The sequence below is a fragment of the Epinephelus moara genome, chromosome 13 (genome assembly GCF_006386435.1).
Source record: "Epinephelus moara isolate mb chromosome 13, YSFRI_EMoa_1.0, whole genome shotgun sequence".
NCBI lineage: Eukaryota > Metazoa > Chordata > Actinopteri > Perciformes > Serranidae > Epinephelus > Epinephelus moara.
The window spans coordinates 19,874,632-19,895,042 of NC_065518.1; the positions used below are offsets into that span (position 1 = coordinate 19,874,632).

The 20,411-nt window shown below is 40.0% G+C and overlaps 1 protein-coding gene across 4 annotated transcripts; it reads left to right on the forward strand.

Moving 5' to 3' along the window:
- The first annotated feature begins 1,834 nt into the window (after window positions 1-1,834).
- Window positions 1,835-18,932, forward strand: LOC126400160 (transforming growth factor beta-1-induced transcript 1 protein-like). 4 transcript variants are annotated; one of them, XM_050060692.1, is made up of 12 exons: window positions 1,835-2,101; window positions 7,510-7,560; window positions 7,891-8,060; window positions 8,225-8,280; window positions 10,595-10,731; window positions 11,449-11,530; window positions 11,940-12,024; window positions 14,231-14,413; window positions 14,537-14,710; window positions 14,797-14,878; window positions 15,312-15,460; window positions 18,032-18,932. In XM_050060692.1, the coding sequence occupies exons 1-12, from the start codon at window positions 2,089-2,091 to the stop codon at window positions 18,296-18,298; spliced, it is 1,449 nt and encodes a 482-aa protein (XP_049916649.1). In that variant the 5' UTR covers window positions 1,835-2,088; the 3' UTR covers window positions 18,299-18,932. The 4 variants fall into 4 exon arrangements, with proteins under 4 accessions (XP_049916649.1, XP_049916650.1, XP_049916651.1 ...); XM_050060693.1 differs by having other exon boundaries at window positions 1,837-2,101; window positions 7,891-8,039; XM_050060694.1 differs by lacking the exon at window positions 7,510-7,560 and having other exon boundaries at window positions 1,838-2,101.
- The last annotated feature ends 1,479 nt before the right edge of the window (window positions 18,933-20,411 follow it).

Genomic DNA, 20,411 nt, shown 5'->3' on the forward strand with positions numbered 1-20,411 from the left:
ACATGTCCTCATGAAGCAACTAAACTGTAAGGGTCAGTATTGATGTGTAAAACTGCATTAAGCAAAAGTTGAGGGGGGCAATTATAGTGACCAGCTACTCAGGTTCTCTGGTCTTATCATATGTGCAACAATTACAGAGAAGCAGCAGGTGATGAAAATAAGCTTCAGCATCCTCCGACAATACTCCTTTAAGGTCCAGTGTGTAGGATTGAGTGGCATCTAGAGACAACATGGTGGAGTCTGTGGAAGAGGACCTGCTCCATATGTAGAGATAAATGGCTCATATTAAGGTAGCAAAAACACAACAATTCTTAGATTCAGAAGATGATACACTAATGAAAAAAATAGTTTGAATAATATATTTTATTTCTGCTAACAGATGCCCCTAAATCCTGCACACTGGACCTTTAAACATATGTAAAAATGTAAAAAGGAAAAAAAAAAAAAAAAACATGCAAGGGGGCGCCCACTAGGTCACCTAGCTGAGCTGATGCCCCATGTACAAAGGCTCTGTTCTTGCTGCAGCGGTCGAGGGTTCGATTCCAACCAGTGGCCCTTTGCTGCATGTCATACCCCTCTCTCTCCCCTCACCCTGGATTTAACCTGTCGAATTAAAAAAAAAAAAAATCAAAAATCACACGAGCAAAAAAGTCTTAATCTCACACATAAGATTTGTATATATATACATATATATATATAGACAAAATGTGATTAATATAATGTAGACACATTTAAATATTTAATATAATATAGACAAATTTATTTAATATGATATAGACATTTTTATTTTTTTAATATAATGTAGACAAATTTATTTAATATGATATAGACAAAATGTATTTAATATAATATAGACAAATTTATTCAATAGAATTTAGACACTGTGATGATCTAATATGATGTGGACAGTTTTATTTATGTAATATAATATAGACAAAATGTAATCATTTAATATAATTTAGACAAAAATATAATCAGACAAATTTATTTAATATAATATAGAAAATTTTATTTAATATAATATAGAAAAATTTATTTAATATAATATAGACAAAATGTAATCATTTAATATAATGTAGACACATTTATTTATTTAATATAATATATACAAAATGTAATCATTTAATATAATGTAGACACATTTATTTATTTAATATAATATAGACAAAATGTAATCATTTAATATAATATAGACGCATTTATTTATTTAATATAATATAGACAAAATGTATGTATTTAATCCTGCCATGGAGTGTAGAAACCTTTCACAAAATAAATGATTGGACAGTCATGTAGTGAAATGATTAAATCTGCTTATTTTTTAATTTGAATTATTTTCAATAGAAATGTATAATACAAAATTTTTTTTTATTATTATTCATTATTTTTATTTTATTTATTTATTTAAATGATTGGATAATTTCCTTCGTTTGGACAGATCCTGTTTAGGGCCCTGTATGCCGGTATCAGATAGGGATATATATTTTTTTTTTTAAATAAAAAAAAGTAGTAAAGGCACCATGATGATATCCAAATGTTATTTTTACAAGCTGCTTTTCAAAAATCGGCGCCGCCCCTTCAGTGTTCATGCCCGGCTTGTCTTTACTATGAATGACACACCAGTTAAATGCATTGTCCAGTATTATCTGTCACGGGCAGCCTCACGCCGTGTCTGCAGCAGCAGGTCCAGCTGCAGTTTGTCCTTAATGTTCTCTCCCAAATATGGACTAGGAATGTCCACGATGACGTCGCGTGTCCGGGGAATGCGGGGTTTGTAACCGCATTTATTTAACTAGCTACGCCTTCCTCCAGTCTGAGGTCCTGGTAGGCATTACACAGGAAGAGAGTCGTGTAGGAAAAAAGAAACGGGACGCCCTCCCTCTCTCCCTCCCTCCTTCCCTCCCTCCTCTTCCTCCTCCTCCTCTTCCTCCTCTCTTGGCGGATAACGGTGTCTAAGAAGTTATTCAGGAGCGACGCAGACAATAGTCTATCTTGCGGGCTTTGGGACGCGTCCATCACTTCTTATTAATGCTGTCCGCGTCCCTACTGTGCCACTCACACAGGAAAACACTCGGCTGAAATCAGATCATGGACGATTTGGGTAAGTATTACTGTTCTTCTTCTGCTGCATGTTGGGATATCTTGAGGGGATCTTTGGGAAGGGGTGGTTTGCCCAAACAGAGGAAATAAGGTCTGCTCATTCTGGCAGTCATAGTGGAGTAGCCTTTCATTTTCTGTCCACAGGGACGTGTGTGGGGCTGGAATCAAATGGGAATTTTATTTACTCTCAAACATTTTAAGGCAGAGAACATCCTTATATGTAACTATCACACAACTTCCATGTCAGAAACAGTGTATACAAAGGTTTTCCCGTATCTTATGATGCCTCTCATCCTGTTGACAGTAATTATCTCCTCAGCCTGCTCCCATCCTGAGATTTTAAAAATGTTTTTGCAGAATTGTGTTTACCTTTCCAAGCACACACACACACTCACACAGGTACCACAAGAACTGCATTACTTTGTGCTGCCTGACCGCCATTTAGTGCTCCGTGCATCCCCCTGCAAATTCAATAAATTCTTGGTAAATTAGATTAAAAAGGGGTCCACTGCGGGCTCTCCCATCCGCTCATATTAACAAGGCAGGGATGGAGAGAAGACACATAATGCTCCACTGAGTGTGAGACAGCAGCGTGTGATGTTGAAGGAGGATTTCTTCGCTTTTCTCACAGTAACATTATGAGAAGCTTGAGAAAAAAAGGCCCCTGAAATAGCCCATGGCCACGCTGCTATTCCCAAAAAGCCACAGAGTTCAATGAAAATAGAAAGGCCCGTTTGCCTCAGCTGCCCATTTGCTCTCCCAGGAACCTTTTTTTTGTTTGTTCCTGAAGTCCACTTAAGAATTAGGGGGATTTATGCTTTACAAGCAATACTGGAAGGAATGGCTGGATGTAGCCAAGCACATCTGGGCACATCTGGATTGGATTGCACACGGACGGAGTAACTGGGTGAGCGTTAGTCAGGCGGTGGCCATGTTTGGGACACTGTGCCGTTGTCTGATAGTGTTGTAAGTTTATGTATCGGATCTGGCGAGGCTTTTCGGTTAGAGAGAGACCACTTGTTAGAGAGGCTTTTCTGCCAAGACAAACAAGTCGACAGGCAGCTCTAAATATGGTCATAATTCCCATTGAGAGAAGTTCAGCTCCTTATATGAGCAGTTCAGTCTGTTAGAGTGCGTGTGTGTGTGTGTGTGTGTGTGTGTGTGTGTTTGTGTGTGTGAGTAAGAGACACACACAGCGGGGAGGAGAGGGCAAGTAGTGTACGCAGAAGTTTCTCACCACATGGCCGTACCAGAAGTGTGAATCATCCGCGGCCGAGGTGACCGCAGGGATGAACTAATGCAGGGTTATGTTTGGGTTGATCCTGTCTCATAACTGATCACCACAGATGTTAAAAACAGGCTCAAAGATTGGCTCGAGCATTCATCAAACACTCGTGATATCAGTGTACAAAGGCCACAAGAAACTGAGGTTTGGAGATTTCGTTCTTGACGTTGGAAACATCATCCACAACGTCTATGATATCATCCGCCGTTACCAAAACAAAGCAAAGCTGACTGGTGGAGTGATGAGGTCTTCAGCCCACGGTTATAGTTAAAGCTTTTTAACAAGACACAGCACCTTATTAAAAAGCTCTAACTATAACCATGTGCTCCACACAAGGACTGACTGTCCTGTCTGTTCAGGTGACTGGATTCTCTTCTCTTCTAGACTCCCAAACCAGAGGTAGTTGTGCCCCAGAGGCCAGGATGTTTATTTTCTATTGTAAATTGGTAACTAATAAACTGCTGTCTATGATAAGCTGATTGCACAGGACGCAAGTTAGTGTAAACGCTACGACATGCAGTTCGGAGTGTACGTCAATACTCATTGACAAGCAAGGAGAGAGGTCAGAATAAGAAAAAGGGATGGATTAATGGTCAAACTATCCAGCGTCTGCCACTCTAAATGGAAGTGAGAGACCAAACTTTAACTTCAACAATTCCAAAATAACTTCGTCTTGTGTGAAAAAATACGTTAACAGTATCCACTGTTGTGTAATTGAAGGGGAACTCCACTATAAGGGTCAGTTTATTAGTCATGAGGAGTATCCAGACCATTAACACAGTTGCATCATGTCTTCAGAGTTACTGTAATGACAAGTTCACGAATTTTAAATAGCATCTCTGTCGACGTCAAAGTCATTATCACAACTGGAAAACCTGGGAATCAATCAAATATGGACGCCTAAGGCCGTCATTCAATATAATTAATGTAAATGGATTCATGGATATCGGGTGGCTTCTGGTGCTTCAGCCCTGAATGTTTTCTCAAAAGCTACAAGAAGGGTTGTCTCAATCCGATAGGTATCAGGGCCAATCAAGGCATTTTTTGACTGTTAGGGATCAGCTTTATTGAGCTATATAGAGGATCCGATCCTTTGTTTTACGTCAGCTGTCACACAGGTGTCTTAACTTGTGAAGCTTTCATTCGGAGACACATAGAGTGCAGCCATTGTCAGCTCTCCTGTTGTCTTTCTCTCCTCCACTCTGCAGAGCTCCCGTATGTGTGTGAGCTGAGCCCCGCCCGTAGGGAAACACCACACGCCATAAACAGCAGCAAAATGCTGTATGAGGCTGTTTATGTTTTTACCAAAAATATGAGTTTCATTTCAACTCAGTGTGAGAGTATCTTGCGTTTATGGAGCATGGTGTTTCACCGCAGGCGTAGGAGAGAAAGACAGCAGTGCAGAACTGACAACATCCTCACTCACCATGCCAATGCAAAGTGAGACAAAAGCTCCTCGAGTGAAAAGCCAGGAAGAGTAATTCAATAGTGTAGCCTAATACGTGCAAAACATGTACAGACGATGAAAGTAAATACTCCGCGGAACATAGTTAATTCAGAAAACTAATGCAAAGGCTGCATTGAAGAAACAACCACAATAGTCGCTTAAAGCGTGGTTCCCATTGGGTGGGCCTCGGTCCAAAAGTGGGTTGCAGATCCACTCTGAATGGACCGCAAGAGATTGCAAACGTGAAGACCGTATTAAAACAGAATTTGTTTTTAAGTAGGTTACATTTCTGGCACAGAGCTTTTATTTTGAAGTGCAGTTTCCTGCTGTACAGTGAGTGACTAATGGACAGCTACTTGACAGAGACAGCAAACTAGCTCAACGACATGGCCAAACGCAAGTATGATGCCAGATTTATTAAACTTTGTAGACCTTGAACTAATGACCCAGGGGAAAAATGGACCCCGTGGCTGGACCACTTGGGAACCACTGTCTTAAAGGGACAGAGACATACCCTTGAGACAGCAACAGCTTGGATGCAGGGATTTTTTTCTTAATGCAATGCAGAGCTATTCAGTTGTCAAGCATATACATTTGATTTTAATAACTTCAATGTACTTGAAGTGTGCACTAGAAAACTTGATGGGGACATCCCCAGCGCCAAGTCTGTGTTACTTCCCAAAGAAATCTAATATAATGGAGTAAATGTTCCTCTGTTGGCTTTAATGATCATTTCAGATTATTGGAGAACACATTTGCTTGGCACTGTTTGAGATCCTTGATTTGCAATTACTACACCCAGATTATTATGGGATGGGTTCAACTGTAGCAGATTTGTCAGCTGAACATTATTTCTCTGAACTCTACTCCAGCAAAGTATAACAAAAATAGGTTTTAAGATTAGTAATGCTGTTTACACCAAATTCCTACCAGTGCATGAATGTGCTAAAAGAGCGTGTTCATTGAATGTGGTTGTATTTTTGGTGAACTGTGAACTGAACGCAACAGTTTGCAACTTATGAAGCTGAACATGACCGTTTTACAGCACACCAACACCAAAGACACCAGTTCATAATAGGATTGCAGCGATGACATACTTCATACTTTTTTCCATCAACAAAATAGTTTCAGGTTTCAATTATAGCAGTAAAACATGTGTTTAACCAACAGTCACCCCTCTGTTTTAATTCCTTCAATGGTCACTGACTGATAATGATATAAATTCTTCACTACCGTGAAACCGCAATATTTTCTGAAATGGTTATCATACCAAAATCTCGTAGTGTTGCAACCCTAGTTCATAATATTTTTATGAACAAATCAGTAAGTTACAGATTCCAATGGAAAAAATCTCACATGCACATTTTACCCGCTGTAAGACCGTCAGCAAAATCGGCAACGAATTTGAAACACACACGTGAAGTTGAAGCATCAGCCCAGTCTTGGGAATTATCTGCAAGTGAATGATGATCACATTTAAAAAAAATCTAAATAAACAGAACACATGAAGATAAACCAGTTCAAAATTCAAATTGTGAACTATGAATGTGAACTAGTTCATTTTAATCAGTGAGAACTGAACTCTGACCTCGCTCTTGTGAAGAGTGAATGTGCACAACCCTGATTCCTTTCCTACCTATATTATGCAACTTTGGAATAGTAACATTTGAAAAATGTTGCCTCTTTTTAAGTGACGGGAGTAAAGATTAGTCCTCCGTAACATTTGTTGTGTTGTGGTTTCAGAATGAGGAAGACAGTTAGATACAAAATAGGATGTAGGATTTTTTCCTCTGTAACTATCATGTTTTTCCCAAGTGATGTACATATTTTTATGTATTCTATTTACTCAAATGACTTGAAAAATAGTGTATATAAATGTTTTAAATTGGGCAAAAAAAATCATCCCAGGGGAACAGGCCCCAGACCCCCCGCCTACAAATTTATTACAAAACTCAAATTGGAGGCATAAAGTTTGCATGATGTAGGTTATATGAGCAAGATAGACAGATCCTGTTGAGTTGCATCATGGGAACTGTAGGATCCAGTGTTTCTAGGGACCAAAATCCAGGATTTTTCTTCAATTAATGAGTCTCTCGGAAGTCCCACAACTTTTAGAAAGTGCAAAACTAAACCACTGAATTGCCCCTTTAATAGTGTGGTGATATTGTACCAGCAGTGTGAGTGGTTAAGTCGGTGTTAACCCTGTAAAACAATGACAGTTAGCCAAAACTGCAGCATCTCCTCTACAACTTAGAGTGTAACTACTCATGTTCAGCTTTTTCCAAACTCCAGCTTTGGCTTTTAGTTGCACGTACACAGACTTGTCAGCACTTAATGATGTCATGCAGCGGCTAACCCTTGAGCAAGTTTAGTCTCTGGACAGCCTCCACTTGAAGTGAGTGAGTGAGTGAGGCGGGGGTGGAGTGGATTTAGATATCAGTCGCCAAACACTCTTCCTCCTCTCTGCTTCCTTTCCATGTCGGCATGTTTCAGATACGAATGCAGAGAAGTTTGTGCACTCTAATAACTTCACTGTGTCGATGGATTATCTCTGGGTTGCGTAAAAGTCTGACTGTCCTGTCCTCTGACTGATCAGTGTCTGAGGACGCTGTCTGATGTGTGGGCTGATATGCTGCCGCTGTTTTATTGGTCACACGGGCTGTCTGTCTCTCCTTAGGAGTGCCTGAGCCACCTAACTACCCGCTCAGTCCTCGTATTGTTGTGTTTGGTACGTAACTGCCTGTGCATGTGTTTGCATGTGTTTCATTGTGTCTGCCAGTGCGTCAGTGTTATAACTTTTTTATGTCTAACATGTAGTGTTTTCGTCTTTATCTGCATTGCATGGTTTTTAAATCCACTTATTAACTTGTATCTCCTTTTATTTCCACTTGATGCTTCATAAACAAACTGATAACTCCATCAGGGACATTTATAAAGACTGCAAGTCTACATTATGGGGAACATAAATGTCTTTGTATCAGAAAAGTTGATAAAAACTTAATTGGACTGTACAAATTCATGCTGTTATATCAGTTTCTTGTCCCTCCCTCCCCTCCAGATGCCCTCCTTGCTGATCTCGAGAACACCGGCTCTCCTTTAGCTCGGTGTCCTGTCCTGCTCACCTCTGACCCTCCGAAAAATGCTGACCCTGCAACCCAGGAGCCCGCCCAAACCAGGCCACCGCCGCCTGCCTACACCCCACAGCAGGTAGACAACAAGCTCCCAGGGGTACAGTCATACCAATTTTTTCACTTCAGATTCTGATAGCACTCTGATTCAGATCATTATAATCTTATCTAAACACTCTGAACTTTGGTTACATATATTATCTGTGAGTTCATGCTGCTTTTGTAACATATTTACTGAAAAGCTTGATCCGTTTCGTCTCTCAGACGGTTTCTGCTGCCATGAAATCTTCTCAGAACTCCAACCCAGACAAATTATACAGGTAATTCCCTTAATGATGTTTGATCTTTTTCACATGATGTATTCAAGTCCACACTTTTTATATTATTTGTATAATCTTTGACTGAATAAATAGAGTAATGCATCATCTGCATAGAATACATTGCTTACACTAGTTACAGTCCTTCATTCACAATATATTTGTAGGGCTGGACAATATATCAATAGATATCATCTTAGATTTTGGATATCATAATATAAGTGTTGTCTTTTACTGGTTTTAAAGGCTGCATTACAGAAAGGTGATGTAATTTTCTGAACTTTCCAGATTTTCTAGCTGGTCTATTATTTGCTTTTACCCACTCAGTCTTGATTTACACATTGTCTTCACACCAAATGCAAAGCAAGTTTTCGCTTGACGTCACTTGCATGAATATGGCTGCTGGAGTATTCAGCACCCAGTGAATATTCGCCTTTAACAGCTGTGCCACAGTTGTGCTAACTAACTGAGGAAGGCAACTAAATGCTTACATGGTTTGTAGTTAAGTGCAACCGATACCTGGAATCATGGGTGGATCAAGAGACAATGGGCTCCTGGGCCCAGATATGCAAAAGGCCCCACCACCTCTCCTACACAAGAGCAAGACACAGACTTTGTGTTGGTTTTAGGGCTGCAACTAACGATTATTTTCATTGTCGATTAATCTGTCGATTATTTCTTCGATTAATCGACTAATCATTTTTTTGAAAAATTTGTCAAAATGTTGAAAAATGTCGATCTGTCTCTCCCAAACCCCAAAATTATGTCATCTAATGTCTTGTTTCGTACTCATGCCAGGTTTTAGTTCACCGTCGTGGGAGAGTGTGTAAAGCTGCCAATATTTGAACATAAGAAGCTGCAATAAGAGTATTTTGGGGTACTTTTATAGTATGAAAAATGACTCAAACTGATTAGTTGACTACTAAAATAGTCACTGATTATTTTAATAGTCGATTAGTCATCGATTAGTCGACTAATCTGCAGCCCTAGTTGGTTTTGCATCTTTTTTGTCATTGTTGCTGCGTATCTTTGTAGTCATAATGCATCTTTTTGTGTTTGTTTGTCTCTATGTGGCTGTTTTGTGTCTGTTTTAGGTCATTTTGTGTTACTTTGTATTCATTTTGAGTGTCTGTGAGACTCTTTTTGCCCATTTTTGTAGTTATTTTGTCTCTTTGCTGTTTACCTTGCATCTCTTTGTGGTCATTTTGAGAATCCTGGTCAGTACGTCTTAATTTGAGTTACATTTTGCATGTGAAAGCCAGGGGGGCCCCCTGACACTTTGGGCCCCTGGGCCTGTGCCTTGCAGGCTCATTCATTAATCCATCCATAGCTGGAATCAAGTGATGTGAACGTGGTAAAAATGGAGGCTTTGTGTGCTGAACTAGTGTGAACCAAGATGGCAACACTCTTTATTATTTCCATACTGTCCTGGCAGTGTATTGTGGCTTCACTCCTTACGTTTACTTAAATTACTCTGAGCATTTTGCTAAAAAGGAGTTTAACAAAACAGCTTACACAAGTGACAAATACATATTATCAGGATTTAGCATGTAGTCCAATGGGTTCGCTCACTAACCTCCAAGCCTGCTTGTTTTTTGTTCTGTTTCTGTACGGTACTGACGTTCAGTCACATCACGTCATTTGCGTCACCTTGTGCGTTTTTGCATGGGCCTTGTATGTATTTGCACTACGTGAAAGGCTCGCTTTGCAATCAGTGTGAACACACCATTACTGATGGTCCTTTAGCAGAAATCTCACTGTGTAAATATTTTGTGAAAGCACTAATAGTCAACCCTACAATATTGGTACAATGTCGATAGGGAGGTATTTAGTCAAAAATATCATGAGTTTCTCCATATCGCCCAGCCCTAATATTGTGTGTGTGTGTGTGTGTGTGTGTGTGTGTGTGTTTGTTTGTGTGTGTGTGTGTGTATAAGTGTAACAAAGTGGCCATACAGTCTAATTATCAGGCTGCACATCTCTGTAGGTTGTAATGGAAGGTGGTTCTTCAGATTTTACATCAGAGAGAAAATGACTCACTCAAGTCTCTCATTGTGTTTGCATGGGGAAAAATCTACGTAAATCTAATTAGGAACCACAGTTTAGAAAAAATAGTTTTTTTCCACATTTGTCATTTTGTGTATTTACGACAATGAGTATGTTTGGATCTGAAACCACCGCTACAGACAGATGAGAGTATTGAGCTGCGACATGACTCATTTGCGAATGGACCAAACTTCAGAGTCACCTCTGAGTCATGACAAAGTGACCATGATGAAGGATGTTTCAAAATCTGCCTGTCTCGCCTGTCTTACAGCACAGTGTGTAAACCGCGCTCTCCCCGCACGGCAGATCCTCCTCCAGCCTTCTCCTCCTCCTCGCTGCTGGGAGGAGGTCTGAGTGAGCTGGACCATCTGTTACAGGAGCTGAACGCCACCCAGTTCAACATCACAGGTCAGTGTTTGTGTGTTTTATTAGGGCTGCCCACGACTAAGAATTTTCCTAGTCTACTAATAGTCGTCATTTAGAGCTATTAGTCGACTAGTTGCCCACATGTTTACGATATTAATTTAATGATCAAATTATATATTTTGGGCGGGCAACACAATGGTTTGAGTTGAAGGTGTGAGAAAAAATAGTATCAGTAGCACTACAGAGAAATACAATGAACCTTCATTAATATAGGCCTATATTTTATCTACAAGTGCACGTCACACACTGAGCGAGCCGCCTGTTAATGACGCTGTCGGCAAAGCAGTAATGATTGTGCTAAGTGGCTAATGGGCATGTAGCTACTTCCATGTTTCAGATGATACGTCATGTTTGTAGTCGACCAATGAAGATGAGTTTACATATCACCTTGGGTTCGTCCTTCACCTTCTCAAAATGATCCCACACTTTGGATTTCCTGCCCGACATGTTATTAACTAGCCTGTGGAATAACCGCAGGTACCAGCCCTGGAAATTAACGTGACTCCTGTCTGACTGCTGAGCGTGGTCACTTCCTGTGTCTCTCCTTTTAATTTTAAGAAATTGAAATCTTTCCGACTATTGACTTTTCTGGTCGACTAATATTTGATCGACCATTAGGGGGCAGACCTAGTTTTTATATTCCTGTGTTTAACTCTAATGTCAGTCTTTTTATATATGTGACCTTGTTTTTGTCTTCAGATGAAATCCTGGCCCAGTTCCCTTCTTCTAAGAAAGATGAGAGGGACAAGATCAAGGATAAAGCCACGACCTCCTCCTCCAGGTACCAAATATAATTAATTTACTCAAATCTAAAGAATTGGGGGAATTCTCTGAAATTATATTGCATACAAAGTACTTACTGTAGAGTTTCCACAAGCAGAAGAGCTGCACAATTGAACAGAGGATCAACAAATTGATTTAAAAAGAAATTTTAAATCAAATTAAACTGTGCAACCACTAACATTTTAGTTTTCTTAGTTTGTGCCTTTTTGTATTGTGTAATGTCATAAATTTTGTCAAAATAAATAAATAAAGTAATTAAAATTAAAATTAAATAAAAAATTTGATAAAAAATTAAAATTAAAAATGAATATAATAATAAATAATAAATATTCTTTTAAAAAAGTTGTCCTGCTCCCCGAAATCGTTTTGTGGCTTTGTTAAAACAAGTATTGTATTTTGTATTCCAGCTCTGTGAAGCCCTCGGCAACATCCGCCACACTGGAACTGGACAAACTGATGGCGTCTCTGTCAGACTTCAGAGTCCAGAGCACAGTAAGACTCACACAACAGCATGAAAACGACCAAATGTAATTGTAATTGTGCTCAAAATGTGACCGCAAGAGCATGCTGTTTTTGTTCTACCATTCACTCCCAGCTGTTCAGGCTTTAACGCAGCTCAGGGTGATTCATGGGTTCATGAAGACGTTCACTCGACATCACGATGACCTCACTGTTACTGTGTGGCCTGGCCACAGCACATGCCTCCTGGTATAAATCAGTCACCAGATAGGGCCTGAGGATGGAAGTTAGTCTTGGTGGAGATATGTTCCAGCCTCAGAAATACTTTCAGGTTATAGTAGATATAGATCTACATTCGGTGTGGAACATAACATCCAGTCAGTCTCTTTTTCAGCGAGTCAGAGTGGGTACATTTGAGAAGAGGAAGTAGTTCTGTCGTTTTAAGTGTTTGGTTCCAGTCCAGCTGTGGGTTATAAACAAGCGTGAGCAGAGGTTATGGGAACAGCTTTTAAAAAGGAGCATTTCTCCTCTGGATACTGTGGACTATAATCATCATAATGTTCCATAATACACAGGCTACCTTGTTTTTGACCATGCTGGCAGTGTGGCTCTCAGCATGGCATGTCAGCCCCACACTTTGGCCAGACTGAAATATTTCAACAACTATTTTTTTGTTTACAACCCAAGACTAGCAAACTAATGACATTTCTCTTTGCTGCATGCTGTGCTTTTTGCTAATCAGCAAATGTCAGCATGCTAAAGAGTAAAACGGTAACCTGAGTAAACTTTTTACCTGCTAAACATCAGCATGTTAGCATTGTCACAGTGAGCATGTTAGCATGTTGAAGTTAGCATTTAGCTCAAAGCCTACATACTAGAGCTGTAACCAATTTAGAATTACCTTTTTTTTTTTCTTCTTCTTTTTTTAACCCCTTATAAGGTTTTAAAGTTTGAACGGGGCTAGTAAACAAGCTAACTAATGGGGATTGGAAATGTGCAACAACATTTTTGCTGACACTGCGTATCAAACAAAAGTCAGAGACTGTGTTGTATTAAGTATCTGTGAGCTGTAAATTCACCACTTCCAAGCAGAAGAGAGAAAATAATGTTATCTTGGAGCTTTAAGGTACAAAGTTTCTTCTCCTCTGTGCTACTGCATCATGTCTGCAGCTGTCTGCACCAAAGAGTACAGTGAAAATGAGGAGCACTCACTCTGCAGCAAAATCTGGGGACTTAAATGTCCCAAGGAGTACACCGCACAGCACACTGACTAGCAAAAAACAAAGAACAATAACTACTCGACTTGAAGCAATCAAGCTGGAATTGAGCCTGTGGCCGCTGTGGCAAGGATATTGCCTTTGTACATGGGACTCCCGCTTTACCCACTTAGCTGGGTGCCCCGTTTTATAACATTTCTACAACTTTCCAACATTTTTACATTTCATTTCTTTGTAGGGTCTTTTCCGTAATGTTATGAGACACTCCTTATAACAATTTGAGCCTGAAAGTAGCAAATACAAACATTTTTAATGGACGTAAATTGATGATGCACAATTGCCCCTAGGCATTACATTGCAGCCTGTTTTGCCGCTGTGACTGCAGTGGTATCTCTCAATACTGGACAGAGTTTACAAATTGTAAATTGTTGTCTCCATTAGTCACTTAGAGACAAAAATGTGGAAAAATAGGGTCCAGGTTGAAAAATATTGAAGTTTTCCTTTAAGGGCCGTCCACACTATATATAACAATAACTGTAAATATATCATTTTGTAGAAAAGACTCACTGTCTAACTTGCAAAATAATGACTTTAATGCTGCAACGTTTTGGTGACTAGACCTTCATCAGACAGTTTTGTAACAAAGAGAAGCCATCTTAAGTGGGAATGGCTGTAAATATATCATTCTAAAAATGGTTCTAACCCAAGTGGATGACGGAGTCCACACTGCAACTATAACGATGAAAGTGGTGAACGATATTATTGGGATTCAGAGCGATTAAATGAACACAGACAGCCAAACCATTCAAATTTAATGCCGACACAGCTGGAGAGCACAGTGTGGGCTTGGCGCCACTTTTTACAAAATGTTATTGTTCCTTCTTGGTGAAGATGGCCCTTTACAGTCTCTGTCTTTTATGGCAATTAATTTCAAACCAACTGTAGTCTAATGATTCACTCTTAAAGAACTATAATCCCAAAGACAGATGTGCCATGTAGCATTTTTCTTTCTCTTCTTCCAGCCAGCTGCGCCCGTCAATCCAGTGGTGACAGCACCACAGCAGCCCGCCCCCCCAGCACAGCCCTCATCTGGCGGCTCATTGGACAGCATGCTGGGGCTGCTTCAGTCAGACCTGAGCCGACAAGGAGTTCAAACATCCTCCAAAGGAAACTGTTCGGCTTGTCAAAAGCCAGTAGTGGGACAGGTAAGCTGCTGACCCAGGTTTATTAATGTTTGATGGTTAGGACATGTGACACAAAATCTGGTAACAGGTTGGACAGGATTTTATTTTGTTTCATTAATTAGCTTTTGACTGTTTCCTGTGCAGGTGGTAACAGCTCTTGGGAAGGTGTGGCACCCAGAGCACTTTGTGTGCACTGAGTGCGAGACAGAGTTAGGCAGTCGCAACTTCTTCGAGAAGGATGGACGGCCGTACTGCGAGTCGGACTACTTCACCCTCTTCTCCCCTCACTGCGCGCAATGCAACAAGCCCATCCTAAATGTGAGACACTTGGATGATCATGTGTCATGTAATAGCTTTAAACCAACCTGAAGCCATCTAACGGTTTAATTCCTCTTGTCGTTCAGAAAATGGTCACCGCTCTGGATAAGAACTGGCACCCAGAGTGTTTCTGCTGCGTCAAGTGCAGCCGGGCGTTTGGAGAGGAAGGTAATGGGTGGCACACACTGTATCCTGTCTGGGTTCAACACGCAACTGTTAACAGTAAACTTCAACTGGATCATTCTCACATACAGCCCTACAAAAACAATCTGTCCCAGAGTTTGTAATGGCTAGAGAGCTGTTTGCTGGCTAAAAGCATCTAATCTGTATGGTTCTCAAAGGAGAGTTAATGTTCTGTTGTTAAGGCAGCTCCACTCTATCAAGAATTCGGGGGAAACACTAAGTCTTTGACATGAAAATTGCCACATTTAAAGCAGAACAAGCTGTGACACAAAAAGCACTCACATCAGTAAAACTTTGAACCCTTACAAACACATTAACGTTTCATGTTGCACAGAACAATTTAACATGGAAAAGTTTCAGTGCTTTTTTCCCAGCATCACACAGTGACTGTGTTGAACTGTGATTGTATCCTCTGCAGGTTTCCATGACCGTGAGGGCCAGCAGTACTGCCAGCAGTGCTTTTTGACTCTGTTTGCTTCCCGCTGTCAAGGCTGCAGCCAGCCCATCCTGGAAAACTACATCTCGGCTCTCAATTCTCTCTGGCACCCACAGTGCTTCGTATGTAGGGTGAGTGTTTCTCCAAGTTTATCACTGGTGTGTTATGGTTGCAGTTGCAGAGTGTTGGAGATATCAGCCGTAGAGATGTCTGCCTTCTCTCCAATATAATGGAACTAGATGACACTCGGCTTGTGGTGCTTAAAGTGCCAAAAAATGAAAAACTAAACTCAAATGGTCTCATCTGAAATTGTTTTTTGGTGCCAAAAGAGGTAAAAAATATTCAGCATTTCATAAAAAAAGCAAAGACTGCAGCAGATTTTCTTTTTTCCTCTTAACTATCCCATTAATCATTTCATGACCTCTCAGACTGGGAACTGCCGGACTAAATGTTGCACTCTTAAGACGACAGGACTTCGGTTTGTCAACCTTATTCTCCCTGGTACTGCGTATATTTTTTTAAGGTTTGCGCAACAATACAACACAACATGTCCTCCCAAAACAGGAAAGAGAAGAAAGAAAAGAAAAAACAAAGGACGCCGCCTCATGACGTTTGTCGCTCACAGATTATCACACACTCTGTCTGTGTAAACAGTGAACTAAAGCAGAATAATAAACAAATTAAAATAAACTTAAAGTGTGTTCTGCTGGAGATGCCTTATGCATGACATTTATGCATGACACGTTTATTATGTTGAATATTTTGAGGGCGCAGCATAAACCTTGATGTGTGCTTTATAAAGAAGTGGAAACTAGCTCAACCTGCTACAATAGTAAAATGTAACTTAAAGGTACAGTTCACCCCGAAATAAAACTACATCAATTTCCTCTTACCTGTAGTGCTATTTATCAATCTAAATATTTTTGGTGTGGGTTGCTGTGTGATGGAGATATCAGCCGTAGAGATGTCTGCCTTCTCTCCAATATAATAGAACTAGATGGCACTCAGCTTGTGGTGCTCAAAGTGCCAAAAAATACATTTTAAAAACTCAACAGCAATGTCTCTATGCATGCTTCCTTCTGTGCGGTGATATGGTTGGCGGGTATAGTTTGGTAGAAAGAAAATAGTTCCTACATGAAACTGCTCACAACAAGCTCTGTGGATTACCTTGAGTAACCAGGTCATGATTTCTGGAAAGAGACATTGCTGTTGAGTTTTTAACATGTGTTTTTTGGCACTTTGAGCACCACAAGCTGAGTGCTGTCTAGTTCCGTTATACTGGAGAGAAGGCAGACATCTCTACGGCTGATATCTGCAACACTCTGCAACTCTAACTAAAACAATCTAGATTATTAATAGCACTACAGGTAAGAGGAAAACTATGTAGTTTTGATTCGGAGGTGGACTGTCCCTTTAAAGGTACCCTATGGAATTTTCATGTAAACAAACAAGTTAAGTTTACATTCATTCTCTGTCTTTATAAAAGTGTTGAACTCGTTTCATTCCTCATTAAACATTTGCAAAGTTGATTTTTTTGATAACATTCTTAAAACGTTGTTTAAATCTATGTGTACTTGCTAGCAGTCTTCTTTAGTGGCTTTGTTGGCACATCATGCGCATTTCTTGGCGTTATCACATGGTGATCAGTGGATCGTCATGTGAGTGCATCAGACAAATTAAACGGGAACCCACTCATAAAAACAACTGCTCCATAGCACTACTAGAGGTCAGAGACTGCATGGCATACCTTTAAACAACGTATTCTTAGAACGGTTCGCATGATATCCTACGAATTTGCGCCCCAAGAATGACGTTATGTCCATAACATAGAGTTATGTAATTAACATAGAGTTATGGAGGTTAAGTTTAGCCAATAAAAGTTACTTTGGTTAGTTTTAGGAGAGGAAAATTGCCGTGGACGTTTTTTTTGTAGGGTTAGGAGGTTAGGGTTAGTCAAATTTTTTTTGTGACCTGTACATCACGTTTCCTATCATGTTTCCTTGTTTACCGCCATCAGCGCATTGGTCACGTGATCTCAGCCTTTCAGAATACGTGGGATATGTACGAATTTGGGTGCATTGCTTTTGTAGGAAAACATACAAAAAATATAAGAAAACGTACGTAGCTATCGTGACGTCACTCATTGGTTTTTGGACTCAGTTTGACTGTTTTTAAGACATAAAAAATATTTAATTACAGTAACGACAAAAGGAATTTAGCCTACTCTACCACAGCTACATGCTGGCCATTGTAACATAAGTTTTAGTGTAAATTAACAGGCCTAAATAATATGTGGCATTTTTAAATTCTGTAAGTACTCTGAAAAGGTGGAGATGTACTGCAGCAATTTGGATTTATGGCCTCAGCGTTTCTAAAAAATCTGTGCTACTGCCCTGCAGATGGGTCATGGGACATTAACCCACAGCTGCTGCAGAGAAGCTGCTCACTGACCAACAGATCAGACGGTGGTTGTGGTGTGTCCATGTGTGTTACTGTGTGAGCAGGGCGTTCCTGCTCTCAGCAAAACTACCAGTAAAGAAAGGTTTTAAAAAAAAAAAAAAAAAAAAATCAAAAACACTAAAAATAAGTTGGGATTATGTCATGAGAAAGTTGCTGTTTCACATGACATCTGTGTAATTACAGTGATATGAGTCAGGGCTTTCTGAGTCTCACTGCGTCTCTCTGTTCCTCTCCCCCTGCAGGAGTGCTACAGCCCCTTTGTGAACGGCAGCTTCTTCGAACACGAGGGTCAGCCGCTGTGCGAGGCCCACTACCACCAGTCCCGCGGCAGCATGTGTCAGGCCTGCCAGCAGCCGATCCTGGGCCGCTGCGTCACCGCCATGGGGGCCAAATTCCACCCGCACCACCTCGTGTGTCACTTCTGCCTGAAGCCGCTGAGCAAAGGCTGCTTCAAGGAGCAGGAGAACAAGCCGTACTGCCACCCCTGCTTCATCAAACTGTTTGGTTGAGGACACAGCAGGACTTTGCCTCCCCCTCCTCCTCTGGGTCACCAAGTGAAGAAGCTGTATGACTCTGAGTTCTCAATTTGTTTGTTTTTGTACTGCAGGAATGAGGGTGGAGCTGGTCTCTTTCTTGGTTTTAAGAAAATTTGAGTTGATACAGGGAGGGGAATAAAAAGAGAATCATCCGACCTGATTACTTTCTGTTTATTTCACAATAAAAGTGGACTGCAGTTTGACTGGCAGCGTGAAATATAACTCTTGCATTGGTTAGACAGATACAAAAAGATGCCAAATGTCATGTATGTGACTCTTTTACATACTGTATTGATTCAAATTGAATATCGAAAATTGAATTCTTTTGCCAAAGGTAGAAAATAAACAGTAAATTCAGAGCAGATTTACTGTTTCAGTGAAGGACTTGTACCATTGTGCAAAAAAATCCCCTTTAATATATTTGCTTTATATTGCAAAAAGTATAAGTGCCACTGCAATTGCATTCATATACTGTCTGCTGACTGCTATATACTGTATGTTTTGTGTAAGCTCTCATATGTTTAATGTCAGATATTTGTCATTATTCTCTCACCATTGCTCCATGCAATATGCCAAAAACAATTCCAAAGAATAAAATAAAGGAGAACACAACTTGTTATGCTGTCTCATGGGTGAATGACTCAAAGGATCGACTGTGACATGTGAGAAAAGAGGGGAAATATGCTTGTATTTATAATTAAACCAAGACTACACATCCCTTAAAATAAGAATGTGTGTCCCACTATAACTTTTGCCAGGAAAGAAGAAACATTTACTAACCCTAAGGTCATTATGCATATGAAAAATAACAGCAATGAACTTATACTTATATATACCTGTCCTATCATCCCTCCTGAGCAATCTAAAATTACACTAATAATATATACTGTATGTCAAAATCCTTCACAATAAAAGCTCTAATGTAGAAGCAAAACAAGCTTTTACAATAATAAAACGCAATGAAATAATATTTTTTTAAAAACACAATAAAACGATCAGGACCTGCCCAATGTGATGTATACACAAAATAAAATACTTGATGGTAGGGCAGACTTTATTTTGGAGAGGAGGTATGTTTTGGCAGATGAAAAATGCAGTCTGAAAGAATGTGTATCCCACTGCAGCTTCTACTCGGAAAGAAGTAACTCACCAATATTCGCTGACATTATTACTTATGATCTGAAGTATACACAGAATATAATGTTTGCTGGCAGTGCATCATCTGTGCATTACATAGAGGAGATATCAGAGGGTAACTGGGTCGTTCCATGGGAACCGTTCAGATTGGAGCTATGAAGATCTTTGGTCGAAGCTAAATGTAGAATTTTGTATTTCACAGCATGAAGAAAATGTTAGACCTGCAAATATGGGGGATCATGAGACAATTGGCCCCTGGGTGCAGACATGCCAAAGGCCCCACTACTTCTACTGCGCAGGAGCAAGACACAGACTTTAGCGGTTTTGCCCCCTCTTTATTTATTTTAATGTTTTGTATCTCTTTGTAGTCGTCATGCATCAGTTTAGGTTAGGTTTGTGTCTCTTTTTGTGGTCATTTTGAGTCCCTTCCTGGTTGGTATGTGCTAATATGAGAATTCTGGGCTCCTGGCCCTGTGCCCAGTAGGCCTGCTCATTAATCCATCCATGTGTATTTTGCAAGTTTAAGCACATTTTTTTTTACATACCCATTTTATCTAGATATCAGCCTGTGACGGGGTGGAATGTGAGGGGGTGGAAATATTCAAAGAAGCCTTATAAGGCCAAAATTCTTTCAGTGATCAAAGCCAACACCACATTAAGCATGCTGCTAAATGAAAAATATCATGTTTCATATAAACACATCTTAAAAATCAGTTTTTGCCATGTTAATTGCATGATGGTATGGATATTTTATGCTTACCAGAAATATTGTATCATATCATATGTATCAAAAATGTCCCTAAAAGAGAATCACAACCCCTCCACTGGTTCTAGTATTACATTTTAGGCTACTGCAGTTCTACGTGTTTTTTGTCCAAGTGCCATATCCTGGCAGAGGCTATTGTTTGATTGCTGTGGGTTGGTACAGTCAATGTCAAACACTGTGCTG